At 50.0% G+C, this 14,751-nt stretch overlaps 1 protein-coding gene across 1 annotated transcript in view; it reads left to right on the plus strand.

Moving 5' to 3' along the window:
• The first annotated feature begins 83 nt into the window (after positions 1-83).
• Positions 84-14,751, plus strand: part of LOC143786275 (FAST kinase domain-containing protein 1, mitochondrial-like) — a 32,826-nt gene continuing 18,158 nt past the window's right edge. The window contains exons 1-6 of the mRNA XM_077275552.1: positions 84-160; positions 277-408; positions 5,269-5,667; positions 5,902-6,012; positions 6,827-6,958; positions 7,945-8,434. Coding sequence (XP_077131667.1) covers positions 84-160; positions 277-408; positions 5,269-5,667; positions 5,902-6,012; positions 6,827-6,958; positions 7,945-8,434 — 1,341 coding nt within the window. The remainder of the gene's footprint in view (positions 161-276; positions 409-5,268; positions 5,668-5,901; positions 6,013-6,826; positions 6,959-7,944; positions 8,435-14,751) is intronic.

Consider the following 14,751-nt stretch of genomic DNA (forward strand, 5'->3'; position numbering starts at 1 on the left):
GTGTTGCCCAAAGGTTTTCCGCATTGTATCCCTCTTCTCCCACTAGTATACACGTCATAGCATTTCATTGTAGCATCGTAAACATGAGACAAGATGCACAGCCAGGACAGTGGAGTCCTGCACTTTTGCAACTGCGGACTGGAAAAACGAAACCTAAAAAGTTAGATCAATAAATTACTTTTTTATAAAGAAATCTTTTGGATTTTATCCTATATAACTGTATGGCGCATTGTTTGTTATTTTGTATTTATATGATTGATTGTATGTTTTTACCAGTTTCAGGTTTGAACCGGAGACGTTGTCGAAATTCTCAGTTTGTTTGGAGAAACTAGATCTGGGCAGCAGTCCGTTAATGGGAAAGGTAGCCAATGCCCTGAACACGGGCCTGGAGAACATACAAAATATTAGGTAAGCGGCAGTAGCGTAGCTACCAGGGGGGCAGAGGGGGCCATCGCCCCGGGCCCCGCACTCTGAGGGGGCCCACCGGGAGCTACGCTACTGTAACTGCATCGGCGTGCGCAGCGCGCCGATGCAGTTACATTCTGCGGCAGAGCAGGGAGAATCGATCCCCTGCTCTGCCGCTATGGGGCCCCTGAGCAGGCGGGGGGGGGGCCCGGTGCCAGCAGTGGGCCCCCCGCCCGTCATCGCATGGTGAGCTGTATCGGAGGCCGATACAGCTCACCGCAGTGATGAGGGAAGGAGCGCTGCGCTCTTCCCATCATCCCCCACACTGTCTGACAGCGGGCGCGATGACGTCACCACCCAGCGCCCGCTGTCAGATGAGCGGGAGCAGGGAGCGCCGCTGGAACAAGGAGTTAGAGAGGTGAGTATTTACTGTGTTTTTATGGGGGCTGCCTTATCTTCAGTATCTGCCTATAGGGGGGGGAGTGCTGCCTTATCTTCAGTATCTGCCTATAGGGGGGGAGTGCTGCCTTATCTTCAGTATCTGCCTATGGGGGGGGGGGGGAGTGCTGCCTTATCTTCAGTATCTGCCTATAGGGGGGGGAGTGCTGCCTTATCTTCAGTATCTGCCTATAGGGGGGGGGGTGCTGCCTTATCTTCAGTATCTGCCTATAGAGGGGGGAGTGCTGCCTTATCTTCAGTATCTGCCTATAGGGGGGGGGGTGCTGCCTTATCTTCAGTATCTGCCTATAGGGGGGGGGGAGTGCTGCCTTATCTTCAGTATCTGCCTATAGGGGGGGGGGAGTGCTGCCTTATCTTCAGTATCTGCCTATAGGGGGGGGAGTGCTGCCTTATCTTCAGTATCTGCCTATAGGGGGGGGAGTGCTGCCTTATCTTCAGTATCTGCCTATAGGGGGGGGGGTGGTGCCTTATCTTCAGTATCTGCCTATAGAGGGGGGAGTGCTGCCTTATCTTCAGTATCTGCCTATAGGGGGGGGGGGAGTGCTGCCTTATCTTCAGTATCTGCCTATAGGGGGGGGAGTGCTGCCTTATCTTCAGTATCTGCCTATAGGGGGGGGAGTGCTGCCTTATCTTCAGTATCTGCCTATAGGGGGGGGAGTGCTGCCTTATCTTCAGTATCTGCCTATAGGGGGGGAGTGCTGCCTTATCTTCAGTATCTGCCTATGGGGGGGGGAGTGCTGCCTTATCTTCAGTATCTGCCTATAGGGGGGGGGGAGTGCTGCCTTATCTTCAGTATCTGCCTATAGGGGGGGGGAGTGCTGCCTTATCTTCAGTATCTGCCTATAGGGGGGGGGAGTGCTGCCTTATCTTCAGTATCTGCCTATAGGGGGGGAGTGCTGCCTTATCTACAGTATCTTCCTATGGGGGGGAGTGCTGCCTTATCTACAGGATCTGCCTATGGGGGGGGAGTGCTGCCTTATCTTCAGTATCTGCCTATAGGGGGGGGGGAGTGCTGCCTTATCTTCAGTATCTGCCTATAGGGGGGGGAGTGCTGCCTTATCTTCAGTATCTGCCTATAGGGGGGAGTGCTGCCTTATCTACAGTATCTTCCTATGGGGGGGAGTGCTGCCTTATCTTCAGTATCTGCCTATGGGGGGGGGGAGTGCTGCCTTATCTACAGGATCTGCCTATGGGGGGGAGTGCTGCCTTATCTACAGGATCTGCCTATGGGGGGGGGCTGCCTTATACTACAGAGTCTGCCTATGGGGGGTGCTGCTGTAAACTACAGGGTCTGCCTATAGGGGTGCTGCCTTGTGCTATATTGAGGACTATCTGGCACATTATACTATATGGAGGTTATCTATGGGGCCATCATACAGTGTGGGGATTACAGAGTTGGAGCCATCAAACAGTTTGAAGGCTACTAAGGGGTCAGTATAATGTGTGGGTGGTCCTATACAGTTAGGGGGCATTATACTGTGTATAGGGGGGGGGGAGACTCGGGACATTATTAAATGTAAAGTGGGCACTTATTGTAATAGGATAACTCAGGTTACTGTGACTATCCAAGGGGCACACAGAGGGCATTGTTACTTTCTAGGGGGCAAAATGTGGGCTCTGTTTTCTAGGGCACTTGCACTCGTCATTACTATATTGTAGAGGGGTGCTTTAGAATTTAGAGGGTACAGAGAACCACACAGCAGGTGCAGTAATAGGGACACATATGGCAGCAGCGGCTCAGTATTGAGGTATCTGGGGCAGTAATAGGGACACATACGGCAGCAGCGGCTCAGTATTGGGGTATCAGGGGCAGTAATAGGGACACATACGGCAGCAGCGGCTCAGTATTGGGGTATCAGGTGCAGTAATATGGACATATACACCAGCAGCGGCTCAGTATTGGGGTATCAGGTGCAGTAATAGGGACACATACGGCAGCAGCGGCTCAGTATTGGGGTATCAGGTGCAGTAATAGGGACAATTATGGCAGCAGGTGCTCAGTATTGGGGTAGCAGCAGGATGAGGGGTTTGTGCAGGTTGGGAATAGATGGTGATGGCTGGAATATAAGAAGTGAAACGTGTCCTTGTTTTTTTTTCTGCAGACGAGTTGTTGCTGGAAGAAGTTGTCATGTCGGTCTGGGCCAGATGGAAAAGACGGGAAAAGTGACGATTCCATCATAAAGAATGTCAACGGTAAGTCATTATCTGTAACTGTGCTGTGATCTCTTATATGTTCTGTAGGACTGGTATCTACCACTGACCATATGGCGGTAATATCCATCTTGGTCGTTATATAGAGATTATCTTCAGTAACAGCGCAGTTTGCTGAGGTTCTCCTCCCCTATTAGGGGGCGTCATCAAGTTGTACTTAAGGTTACCTGGTTAGGGGCCCACTCAGAAGCTTCGCCCCCCCTGGACCAAAACCCTAGCTACGCCTCTGGTAAGCGGTCACCAGTATCTAAGACTACTGGAAGTGATTTAAAGGGATCCTGTCAGGTCACAGTGGCTCTCTCAGAGCTGAAATAATTGTCTTCACAGTCCTTATGTTTCCAAAGGTAATTTATTCCTATTTACTTATATCTACTACTTCCCTATTGTAGTATAACCTGATATGTTTGGTGATGGGTCGACTCCAAAGGGGAAAACTCCTCCTCAGGATGTGAGTTATCTCTGACCAGAGGTGTTGTTTTCATAGAACTATCCGGATAGTGAATGAGGGCAATACAAATGTGGAGGATATGCATAACTTTATGCTACAGGAAGGGCATGATTTTATTGCTGGATTATGGCAAGTAAATCATCATGTCAGCAGTTTGCGAGTCCTGAGTGACCTGACAGGTTTCCTTTAAGAAGCTAACGAGGAGTGGTCCCCATTGACCCCTTAAAGTGGACGCATCACTGTCAAACATATCAAGTTATTTTACAGCGGAGAGATAGCACATATAACTAAATATACAATAAATTACCTTTGGAAGCAATAGGACTGTTAAACAGTCATTTTAGTTCCGCCAAAGTCGTGGTAAATACAGCTCATGGGAGCAGCCATCTTGGCTCCGTCAGCTCTGCCTCTGGTGTTCTAATAGGACACGCCCCCAAATTCCAGCCTTGTTGTTATTTTTCTACTGAATCTTGCATATGTATATTTGTTTTAATTTCTTTTTCACCCATGGATTTCTATAGGCAGAGACTGGTGCAACTATCCTTCAATGTCATCACCCCACACACTAACTAATAAAAAAAAAAAAATAACAAAAATAAAACATCATTTTTTAAATGTAAGGGTATGTATCCACGTTCAGGAAACGCTGCGTTTTTGACGCAGCGCTGAGCCGCAGCATCAAAAACGCAGCGTCCAGATGTTCCAGCATAGTGGAGGGGATTTAATGAAATCCCGTCTCCACTGTGCATTAAAAAACGCATGCGTTTTTCCTGCGAAAACGCACATGCGGAGCGTTTTTTCAGAACGCAGCATGTTGCTACTATGAGCAAAACACGCAGGAACACCGCAGGTGACCTGCCAGTGACCTCAGGTGCATTTTTGGTCAGGATTTTACCTGCATAAAATCCTGACCAAAGCCTGAAGCAAACCTGACCGTGGACACATACCCTAAGACTTCCATTTACTGTCTGATGTTAAAAATATTACTAATAAATGCGTAAGGCAAAATAGTACTTGTCTACAAAAATAAGACCATATTGACCTGTGGTGACACGCGAATGAAAACAATGAAAAAAAAATTCTAGAATGCTGAAAAGGGAAAAAAATTAACGTGCTTAACTGTTTTTTTTTTTTTTTTTTTTTTTTAAAAAAAGCCAAATCTGGAAATGCTGTAAAATAACAAAATAAGTATAACTTCCCTGCTGAAGCCAATGCCGATCCCGCGTTACCTCTCTGCTGATACTTAGAGCAGGGAGATTAGTTTGATTAACTTGCTATTTGGGCTCGTGCATAAGACGTATTTTCTCAGATGAGTGCTATGTGTAGTTTTCACTTGTAGCGCTCGTAACTATGATATTCAATAGGGCTGTGCACATGTCCAAAATTTATTTAATCTTTTTATCGGACTCTGCGGGAAAAAATGTGGGTTATGTCTGATTTTGACCCATCTGAGTGCAGTATGATGGAGGGGCAGAGACTCTGATTCCAGCGATGTGTCACTTACTGGGCTGCTTGCTGTAGTTTTGATAAAGTTCCTGTTTTCTCTGCTGCAGATCTTGCAGTGCTCTAAATACTGAGCTCTGTATAACCCGGCCCACACCTCTGATTGGCTGCTTTCTGCGTAGGGTGTCAGGATAAGCTCACTGATGGACTCTCAGTTAACTCATTTTGCAAGCCACTCTCTATATCACACACTTCATATGTGCTATAGATCACATTCATGATCCTTTTTAATCCTTTTCCAGATACCTGTCCAGTCTTATGATGAAGACATTCCCAGGCACCTCTAAGCGGTTGCAGCACCGACTGATCAGCAAGGCAGAATCCTTAATGGAGGGGGATAACTACATAGATGTGCACAGCGTGCGCCGGGTCGTCCAGTTTCTGTGCCTTATGAAGTATGACTACCAGCCCCTCTTGGATAAATGCAATCAGATTTTTGTGCGGGACAAGAATAAAATGAGCACGGACACCATGTGCATCGTCAGCGGCCTCTACCGGCAAATGGCTTTCAAGCAGTACGAGTTTCAGGTGATGGCAAAATTTTCTCTGCTCGAAATATCAAACCTATGGAATAATGCGGATCATTTCGGAAAAATATTTTGTGCCTTATTTCCGATGGCTTCTCAAGAGATAAGAAATAGGTGAGTGGGCCCCTTAAAGGGATGTGATGTATCGGCCCCTTAAAGGGATACTACGTATCAGCCCTGAACCAACAGAAAAAATCCCATAATGCAATGATAATACTCAAATAGAACTCGTATTCCCTAATTAGAGGAAGCTCCTGATTATTTTGTAGTCTAATCTAGGAATTCAGTACTGGAAACAAGTGCCAAATGTTGGATTTGTAAAGGTTTGAGCTCCTTTGTTCCCTCCAGGCTTGAAGACGACCTTGTCATACTGGCAGGTAAGATCCATCACATCAGTCTGGTGTACGTGCTGGAGACCATGGCGGAGGCTGAGTGCAAGAACCCAATCCTCATTCAGAAGTAAGTGGATTCTCTAAGCCGTGAATGGTTTGGAGCTGGATCCTTCCTGTCCAATCTGATATTGTCCATATTATCACGGTCCGGGTACGGGCTGCACCCCAGCGAGGGTCTGCTGACCCAACTATACATGTGTGAGGCCAGGAGATCCTCGGCCAATTCGGTCCATACCTGGATCATAATATATGGATGTCTGAATCCTGCCATATTTCCATTTACTGTTCAGATGGATGCAAGCTGTTGTTCCCTGTAATCAGCCATTTCAGGCTCTTAGTATTCTCCTCCTAGCAAATAAGTACTGAGAGGTTTTATTTTTTTTTTTGCCTGATCCCTTTGATGTACAGACCGATGAGTCCGATGGTGGATTTCTCCACTCCTCAATGCATGAGCCACCCTACTGAGCATTCATGTCCATGGGGGGAATAGAGTGAGAGCGAGCTGATGGCCAGATGAACGCTTGGCCGACCCTCACGGTATATGGGGCCTTTACAAACCTATGAACCATTTTATATGGTGCACATTCTTGAAGCATCTTTACAGTGGAGCAAGGAGCGTCCACCACTTATTAGAGACTCTGTCGGCCGTTTCCTAACTTATTGATGACACTGGCGCAGTGTGTTGTGTCGTTTTTGCCATCAAAGTTACAAAAACCCATATGTACGTCAGTGGGGCTTGTGGTCCGGGTGAAATTTGTTCTGCCACACACGGCACACTGTGTGGGAGCGTCCCTTCTGGATGAGGACGTGGCACGGCTGTGGATGGAGTCTCGTTATGTTGCTTGATGATGTGTGATCTTTTCGTTTTTCTCTCTGTTCAGGATCTGCTCCGCCATCCAGGACAATCTGGATCATTACCATCGCCTGTATCTATGTAAGCTCACAGATGCCGTGGTTTGCCTGCCCTGCCAAAACTATCAACTGTTTGCGGATCTACAAAAACGTCTAACTGCGTAAGTGCAATTTCCATGCATGTGTGGCGAGTAATCGGGTTAAAGGGACATGTGGACGGCCCTATTAGAATGGCGCTGGGTTTACCATGTGGGTAAGACAAGGTCACTAATAAGAATACAAACATATGACTGGTATACCGTGAGGGCCAGGAGCGGACACAGACAGCAGAGGCCCCTGTGCAAGAACAATATATGGACCATCTGCAGCCGGAGAGCTCCTTATAATGCACAATGCCACCTGGTTTGGGGAAAGCAGTGGCCCCCGGACCTCTCGGGCCCCTGTGCGGCTGCACTGGTTGCACCAATGGTATGTCCGCTACTGGTCAAGGTGACATTGGGGAGTCCTCCAGCGTGCATGCGCACAGTGTAACTGCAGAGGCCTGTGCGCGCTCACCGACCGCGCTCACTGACCTCTCTCCTCTGCTGTGGCTGCTCGCTCCACGGAAAGATGCAGAAGTGTGGCGAGCAAGAAGCGTTAAAGAAAGAAGAGGGAGGAAAATCGTATGGCCGCAGCAGAGAGGAGAGAGATCTGTGAGCGCGTGCGCTGGCTCCTGCTGCTACATTGTGTGCTTTCCCCAAGCGAGCGCTGTCAATCAACACAGGAGGCAAAAAAATATCTTGGCCGTGCCAACAACGGACACCCGGATTTTAACATAAATATGCTCAACAATAATAGTTTATTACTACAAACATATGGGTTGTATAAGGACTATTTTATAAGGCTTATTTTAATTAGTAATTTTGGAGTGACACTCATCACAAAGTGTGTTTTTTTTTTTTTTGTTTGTTTTTAATAAATACGTGACATTTTTGTTCTATGGACCTTTTATTTTATCTTTTGCCTGGGGAAACCACAAAAATAAAGCCCACATTAATGTGTTTTGAGGGTTTTGGTGGCTTCTTTTTGTTCCCTTTGTCACATGTATAAATGATTTGATTCTGAGATGGTGACTTGTTTTTGGTGCCTGAAATGTCCCTTCCCGTAGCTTTATGAAGACGTCTCATGTCCCATCTATGGTGGTTATGATGACCAGGTCACTGTCGCTGCTGACCCTTACTAGAGTGGATGAAGCCGTCCTTAGAAAGATTGACGACGTCATTCCCCAGTGTGACCTCAGCGACCTGAATAGCATCGCGAACAGCGTCATCCGGTGGTTACAGCCCGCCCAGCTGTCCAGGCAGAATAAATCCGGGATGTATGAGAAACTCCTCCATAAAGTGAGCCGATACGGACTGGAGAGAGTGAAGAATATGGACGACACTGATCATCTGTTGAATGAGCTGACGTACGTGATGAACGGGCAGTGGCTGCAGAATATGCTGATAGACGACATCCTGCTCACCTGCCAGCGCCTGCTGCACCAGGTCACCTGGAGGAACGCACCGTTTCTGGCGCTGGTTATTAGTTACTGTAATACTCTGTGTCCTCCGGTTCTGAACAAGATCGCAGAAGTCACCATGGAGAATGTCACAAAGGTAGAAGCCCCGTGGGTTCAGATTGGAAGGCCAGTCACTGGCCCAAACTAAACATCTGGTGGCCAAAGGTCTATTCAGTGCGTGCACCTGACAGCTGTCTAGGGGCGGCTTAAAGAGCACCAGTCCTGTGTGTTACACTATAGTACCCCCATGTAATAATTATTCTGGGGCATCTTTTCATTGTTGTTCCTCTGTTAATCCCTTTAAGGATTTCCTGGAGGAATCTCTCATCATGTATCTTTGGTAGCACCCATCTCCCCTGCCTCCCGATTTTTCGCTTGCAATGGGGTAAGGGGACAGGGGACAGTGGTGCGCTCCTAAGGTCCAGATGGCCTGCAGAGGCAGATGTGCATGCTGCTTGTCTGGGAAACTGGACACTTCTGACAAGCTGCAGAAGTGGCTGGTAACCTAAACAATGAGCAGTAAACTATAGAATTAAAACTCCTTCCATTATTGCAAACGGAGAGGATTTTAAAGTAAGAAGTAAATTGTTTTTACAAGCACTTTTGGCCACTATAGATGAGACAATTCCTTTAAATGAAGGATTTGGTGTTACTGTTCTACCAGTCAATACTTGTACTCTTAGGACACAATCAGATGACCGAATAAATTGGACTGTGATCGGACCACAATTCACAGACTGGCCGGCGGCTCTCCCGACCTGAGCGTGACCGCTTCATGTTTTCCTGTACAGCCATCATGCTCAGGTCGGTAGAGCCGCTGGACAGTCTTTGCATTGTGGTCCAATCACAGTCCAATTTATATGGTCGTCTGACTGCGCCCTTAGGTCTCAGACGTCTGGTTTTTTTCATACATGTTCTCAGTGTTTCTCACAGATCATGTACCTATTATAGTCTATGGGGCTGTTTACATGTATGTTTTGCTTTTTTGCAGTGCCTGCAAAAAACCAAACTGAGATATGGCCACTTTTGATCTGAATCATGGATCAAATTCTCTGATGCAAGTCTATAGAGGGGGGGCTGTATGGGGCGCAGCTAAAAGGAAGCCCCCACATGACTGCGTTGCCATGGGGAGCAGGGTAGTAATTTTCTTTTAAAAAGTTAGAATGGGAGGCTCAGGATTGGTGGATAGCAAATGGGGCGGGGAATTCTATGGGATTGGGAGGGGGGGACCTGGGAAAAGTGCGGGAAAGGGGGTCAGTCAGTTAGAGACAGCCAAAGTGAGTGGACCAGCTGCCGCAGCGTTACTCACCATGGCCGCGGTGGACAGCTTGGTCGCTCGGCTTCGCAGGGAGGCAAGATCCAGGAGGGCCGGATGGCTTGAAGAGCAGCTCACTGGGCTGCTAGGAGGCAGTGACAGCCAGGACAGCGGGAGCCGGGGCCGGAGTTCCAGGAGGTCGAGGCCGCCCGAGAGGCTGTCCCCGGATACCACACCGCGCGGCAGGCGCAGGCCGCGGAGCCCCTCACGGGACCCTGCGGGGGCTGGGGGACGCGGCGCAGCCACACCGCCCGCCCCCCCCTCCGGCAGGAATCCACTCGGCGGCCCTGCCGGCGCGAGACGACGAGGCGCTGCGGGAGCTGGGCAGGCGCGGCAGGACGCCGGCGCTTCACCGGATGTTATGGCCGCACTTCCGGTTCGGCCTGGCAGGGGGCGCGGGAGCGCTGCAGCGCCGACATCTGCACTCCAGACCCGCCGGGGAGCTGCTCCAGCGGCGGTGACTCCAGGGACGGTGCGCGGTAGGAGCGCAGCAGCGGCAGCAGCTGACAGGAGCCGGGACCCGGGAAGTACTGCGGCGGGTGCACCTAGACCTCTGCCGCACGGTGCACCTGGCTCTGGGACAGGACGGCGCAGCAGGATGGCGGCCAGGCCAGTGGCATCACCGCGGCAAGGAGCACGTGGTCGAGGCAGCGCAGGAGCGGCGCACAGAGCGGATGGTCCGGCTGCGGCACCCAGGGGACTTATGCAAGCTGCCAGATCCAGGTCCAGCAGGAGGTCGAGGGAGCGGTCGCCTTCGCCAGTCTCGGTCCCCCCTGGTGACGTGGAGGCCAGGGGCGCGGGCCTGGGGCAGAGGAGCAACAGCGACGACTCAGGGAGCGAGCATCGTGACGAAAGCGATCGGCAGGCTTCAGGAGGCACGGCTGGTGGGGACACAGCACCTGCGCAGCCCCGTGAGTATATGTCCAGTCCTTTTCCGGTGGCGGGTGTTTCGGGGTCTGTTGAGCGGAGTTTGGGTGGTGGTGAGGTTCCGGGTATTAGAGAACTTTTGGCGGGTATGTCACAGATCTTGAGAAGATTGGATGGCGGGGTTGCGGATAGTGCCCGAGCGTCGCCCGCTGGGGCTTGGGTGTCGGTTGCCGGTTGTGGAGTTGGGGGTCCGAGCGAGATTGCAAGTTCCGTTAGCGGGCCGCTGTCCTCAGCGGCCGGTGTGTCGGTGTCGGTACAAACCGAAACGGGGAGGGGCGATACCGTCAAGTTAGATGATAGGGCAAAAGGTGAGGTTTTTGTGTGCTTTGAGGGCCCGCTGGGGGCCCATTTGAAGAAGGAGGTGAAGGAAAAGATTTGGAAAGACGAATACGTCGAGATTTTCTCTCTCCTTCCTTTAGAAAAATTTAATTTGGATAAAGGAAAGAAAGATGATAGTAAAAAGGAGGAGGAGGAAAAGAGGCGTTGGCGCCTTATTCCTCAGACATTTGTTAACTGGCAGCAGGCATTTAACATTCTGGCGAGCATGATAGGGGAGAAAGCCCCAGAGAATTGCTCGGGCCTTTTCTGTTATTTGGAGTCTATTGGTGAAGCGCATCGTACCTATGGGGGCCAGGCTTGGCTGCGATACGATGAACAGTTCAGGCAGCGCAAGGCGGTGAGGCCCGAGATAAGATGGGATCAAAAGGACATTGGATTGTGGTTGAAGGTTATGGCACCGGTGCGTTACGGGCAGTCCTTTCAAGGGGGCGGAGGGGGTAGCGGTCAGCAGTCAGGACAAGGTGGAGGAGGTCAGGGGTCACAGGCTAAGGAAAAGACGGGGACATGCTGGCAGTTTAACGACGGCCAGTGTAAGTTTGGCGCAACCTGTAAGTTTAAACATGTGTGCTCCCACTGTAGCGGGGCCTCACATGGGGCCGCTAAATGTTTTAAGAAATCACGGGGCAAGCCATCCGTGGGTGGCGGTCAAGGGGGAGACTCCGGTGAGGCTTCAAAAGATGGCCCCCTATCTAAATAGATACCCGGATTCTCTCAAGGCAGAGGTTATTAGAGAAGGTTTTCTTGAGGGGTTTAAGATCCCTCACCCGACGCATGTTGTCCCTTTTTCTACGAAAAACTTGAGATCGGCTAGTTTGCATTCGGAGATTGTTTCGGCTAAGCTGGCAAAAGAGGTTGAATTGGGAAGAATGGCGGGGCCGTTTAGTTCGCTGCCTATGGCTGACGTAATTGTTTCCCCGCTTAGGGTGGTGCCTAAGAAGGAGCCGAATAAGTTCCGGCTGATTCAGCACCTGTCTTATCCCAAGGGTGCGTCGGTTAATGACGGGATTGCGGACGAGTTGTGTTCTGTTGTTTACACCTCTTTTGATGCGGCGGTAAAGTGGGTGCGCAGGTACGGGCCCGGGGCCTTGTTGGCAAAAACAGACATTGAGTCGGCCTTTCGGCTTCTGCCGGTGCACCCACAGAGCATTCCTTTGTTAGGTTGTTGTTGGGAAGGGGGTTTTTACTTGGATAGGTGTTTGCCCATGGGATGCTCGATTTCGTGTGCATTGTTTGAGACTTTCAGTACCTTTTTGGAATGGGTAGTGAGAGACGTTTCAGCCGTTCCTTCTGTCATCCACTACTTGGATGATTTTTTGTTTGTTGGTCCACCGGATTCCGCGGTGTGTGGTCATCTACTTGCCACCATGGAATGGGTGGCCGGACAGTTCGGTGTTCCTTTGGCGCAGGATAAAACGGAGGGCCCCTGCAAGGTTTTGAGTTTTCTCGGGATTCTCATTGATTCCGAAAAAATGGAATGTAGGTTGCCTGACGATAAATTGCTGTTGCTTAAGCAAGAAGTGGACAGGATCAGTAAAATGCGGAAGGCTACCTTGAAGGAGTTGCAGTCGTTGCTGGGCCGCCTGAATTTTGCTTGCCGTATTATGCCGATGGGCAGGATTTTTTGCCGCAGACTGTCCAGGGCGACTGCTGGTGTTCGGTCAGCCCACCATTTTATTCGTTTGGGTAGAGAGCATAAGGATGACCTTCTTGTTTGGCAACGTTTTTTGGTTAGCTATAACGGCAGGTCGCTTATTCAGTGGGAAGATGTCAATGCATTTGACTGTGAGATCTACACGGACGCAGCAGGTGGAGTTGGTTATGGTGCCTATTGTGGAGGAAAATGGAGTATGGGTGTGTGGCCTGAAGATTGGAAAAAGAGGGGGCTTACCAAGAATTTGACGTTGTTAGAACTGTTTCCAATTGTGGTGTCGGTGTTTATTTGGGGCGACAATTTTAGAGACCGGCGCGTCCGTTTTCATTGCGATAACTCAAGCGTGGTGTCTGTGATTAACAGCTTATCTTCTTCTTCCCTCCCAGTGATCAGGCTTGTCAGGGAGTTGGTGTTAAAATGCTTGGAGTTGAATGCATGGATTTCGGCGGTGCACGTGCCAGGCGTTCAGAACAACATAGCTGACGCGTTGTCTCGTTTGCAGTGGGACCGTTTCCGGGAATTGGCTCCAGATTCGGAGGCGACAGGAGCGGCATGTCCTTTGCAGCTGTGGCAGGTTGTTATGGAACGGGAGGCCGACTGATTCAAGCTTCAGTGTCAAATAGGACTTGGTTGGATTACACGGCATCCTGGGCTATGTGGGAAGGTTGGTTGGCTCAATGTGGCCCGACTGAGTCTGATGGCGATAGGACAATGGCGTTATTGGCCCTGATAGGTAAGGTGGTGGAATGGGGTTGGTCTGTGTCTAGGTTGAATAAGTTCATTGCAGGTTTGGTTTTCGGTTTTCAGCTTCAAGGGTTAAGGGACGTTACGAAAGACTTTGTGATACGGCAGGCGTTGAAGGGTTTTCGTAAGGGTAATGTAACTTTTGATAAGCGTAGGCCCATTTCTTTTGGAACGTTGCAGAGGTTAGGCGAGGCCTTGGTTTTCATTTGTTCTTCTCAGTTTGAGGTGGTACTGTTTCGTTTGGCTTTTTCTTTAGCGTTTTTTGGTGCCTTGCGTTTGGGGGAATTGGTTTCCCCGAGCAGGGACAGGTCAGGTGGTCTTTTGGCGGAAGATATGGGTTTTTGGGATGGTGGTATTGCTTTCTGGATACGGCAATCGAAGACGGACCAGCTGGGCAGGGGAAAGAAGGTAGTTTTAGGAAGGGTGGATGGTAGCGGTATGTGCCCGCAACACTGTTTGGAGGCTTATTGGAATTTGTGCCTGGTCAGGTCTGGTCCTTTGTTACAACACCAAGGAGGGGATTTTCTGTCACGTTTCCAGTTTGTAGCTATTTTGAAGAGAGGCTTGGAATATTTGGGTGTTAATCCGGAAAATTTCGGTTCGCACTCTTTTCGGATTGGGGCTGCGTCCGAGGCCGATGGTTTGGGCCTGGGGCTGGAGGTGATTAAGAAGATAGGCAGGTGGAGTTCTAATCGTTACCTGTCTTATGTGCGACATTGATTCGGCAAGTTGAGGTGTGTTTTTGGTGTTTTTTGTTAATTGTGGTTATGTTTTACAGGTCGGCCCCCCTCCTTGGCTTGGATTGTTGGACACTCTTTCGTTTACTGGGGTGCCCTCCGGGCTGACGCTAGGTTGAATGGTAGGCAACTGGGTTTTGGTCGGGAGGCAGTGGTTATTCGTTGGATGGGTCGTCGTGGTATGTTGTGGCGTAGTTTTTTGTCGGAATTCTCCCGTGCCACACGCCTGGATCGCCCCCCGGACATCTTGGTGGTTCACTTGGGAGGTAACGATTTGGGGGCAAAACCAGTGAGGGAATTGATTCGGGATATCCGTTTCGATTTTCTGAGACTGTGGGTTTCTTTCCCTGGTATTCTGACGGTGTGGTCGGACATTGTGCCACGCCGGACGTGGCGGGAGGCCCGTTCCCAAAAAGGGATTAACAGGGCCAGGGTGAAATTGAACAGGTCGGTGGCGAGTTTTGTGTCGCGGAACGGTGGTATTGCCATTAGACACTTTGAGCTGGAGGCCGGGGTTGGGAATTTCTGGTGAGATGATGGAGTGCACCTTAACGAGATAGGTATGGATTTATGGGCGCTCGGTCTGCAGGAAGGTGTAGAAAGAGCTTTGGCGATGGTGGGGCACTCACGAGCCTGAGGTGGTCAGGGCTGTTCGTGTGTGGCGGGGGGTAGGGTTCTTGGAGTTGGTGATGATGCTTAGA

Source organism: Ranitomeya variabilis, chromosome 7, assembly GCF_051348905.1.
Source record: "Ranitomeya variabilis isolate aRanVar5 chromosome 7, aRanVar5.hap1, whole genome shotgun sequence".
Taxonomy (NCBI): Eukaryota; Metazoa; Chordata; class Amphibia; order Anura; family Dendrobatidae; genus Ranitomeya; species Ranitomeya variabilis.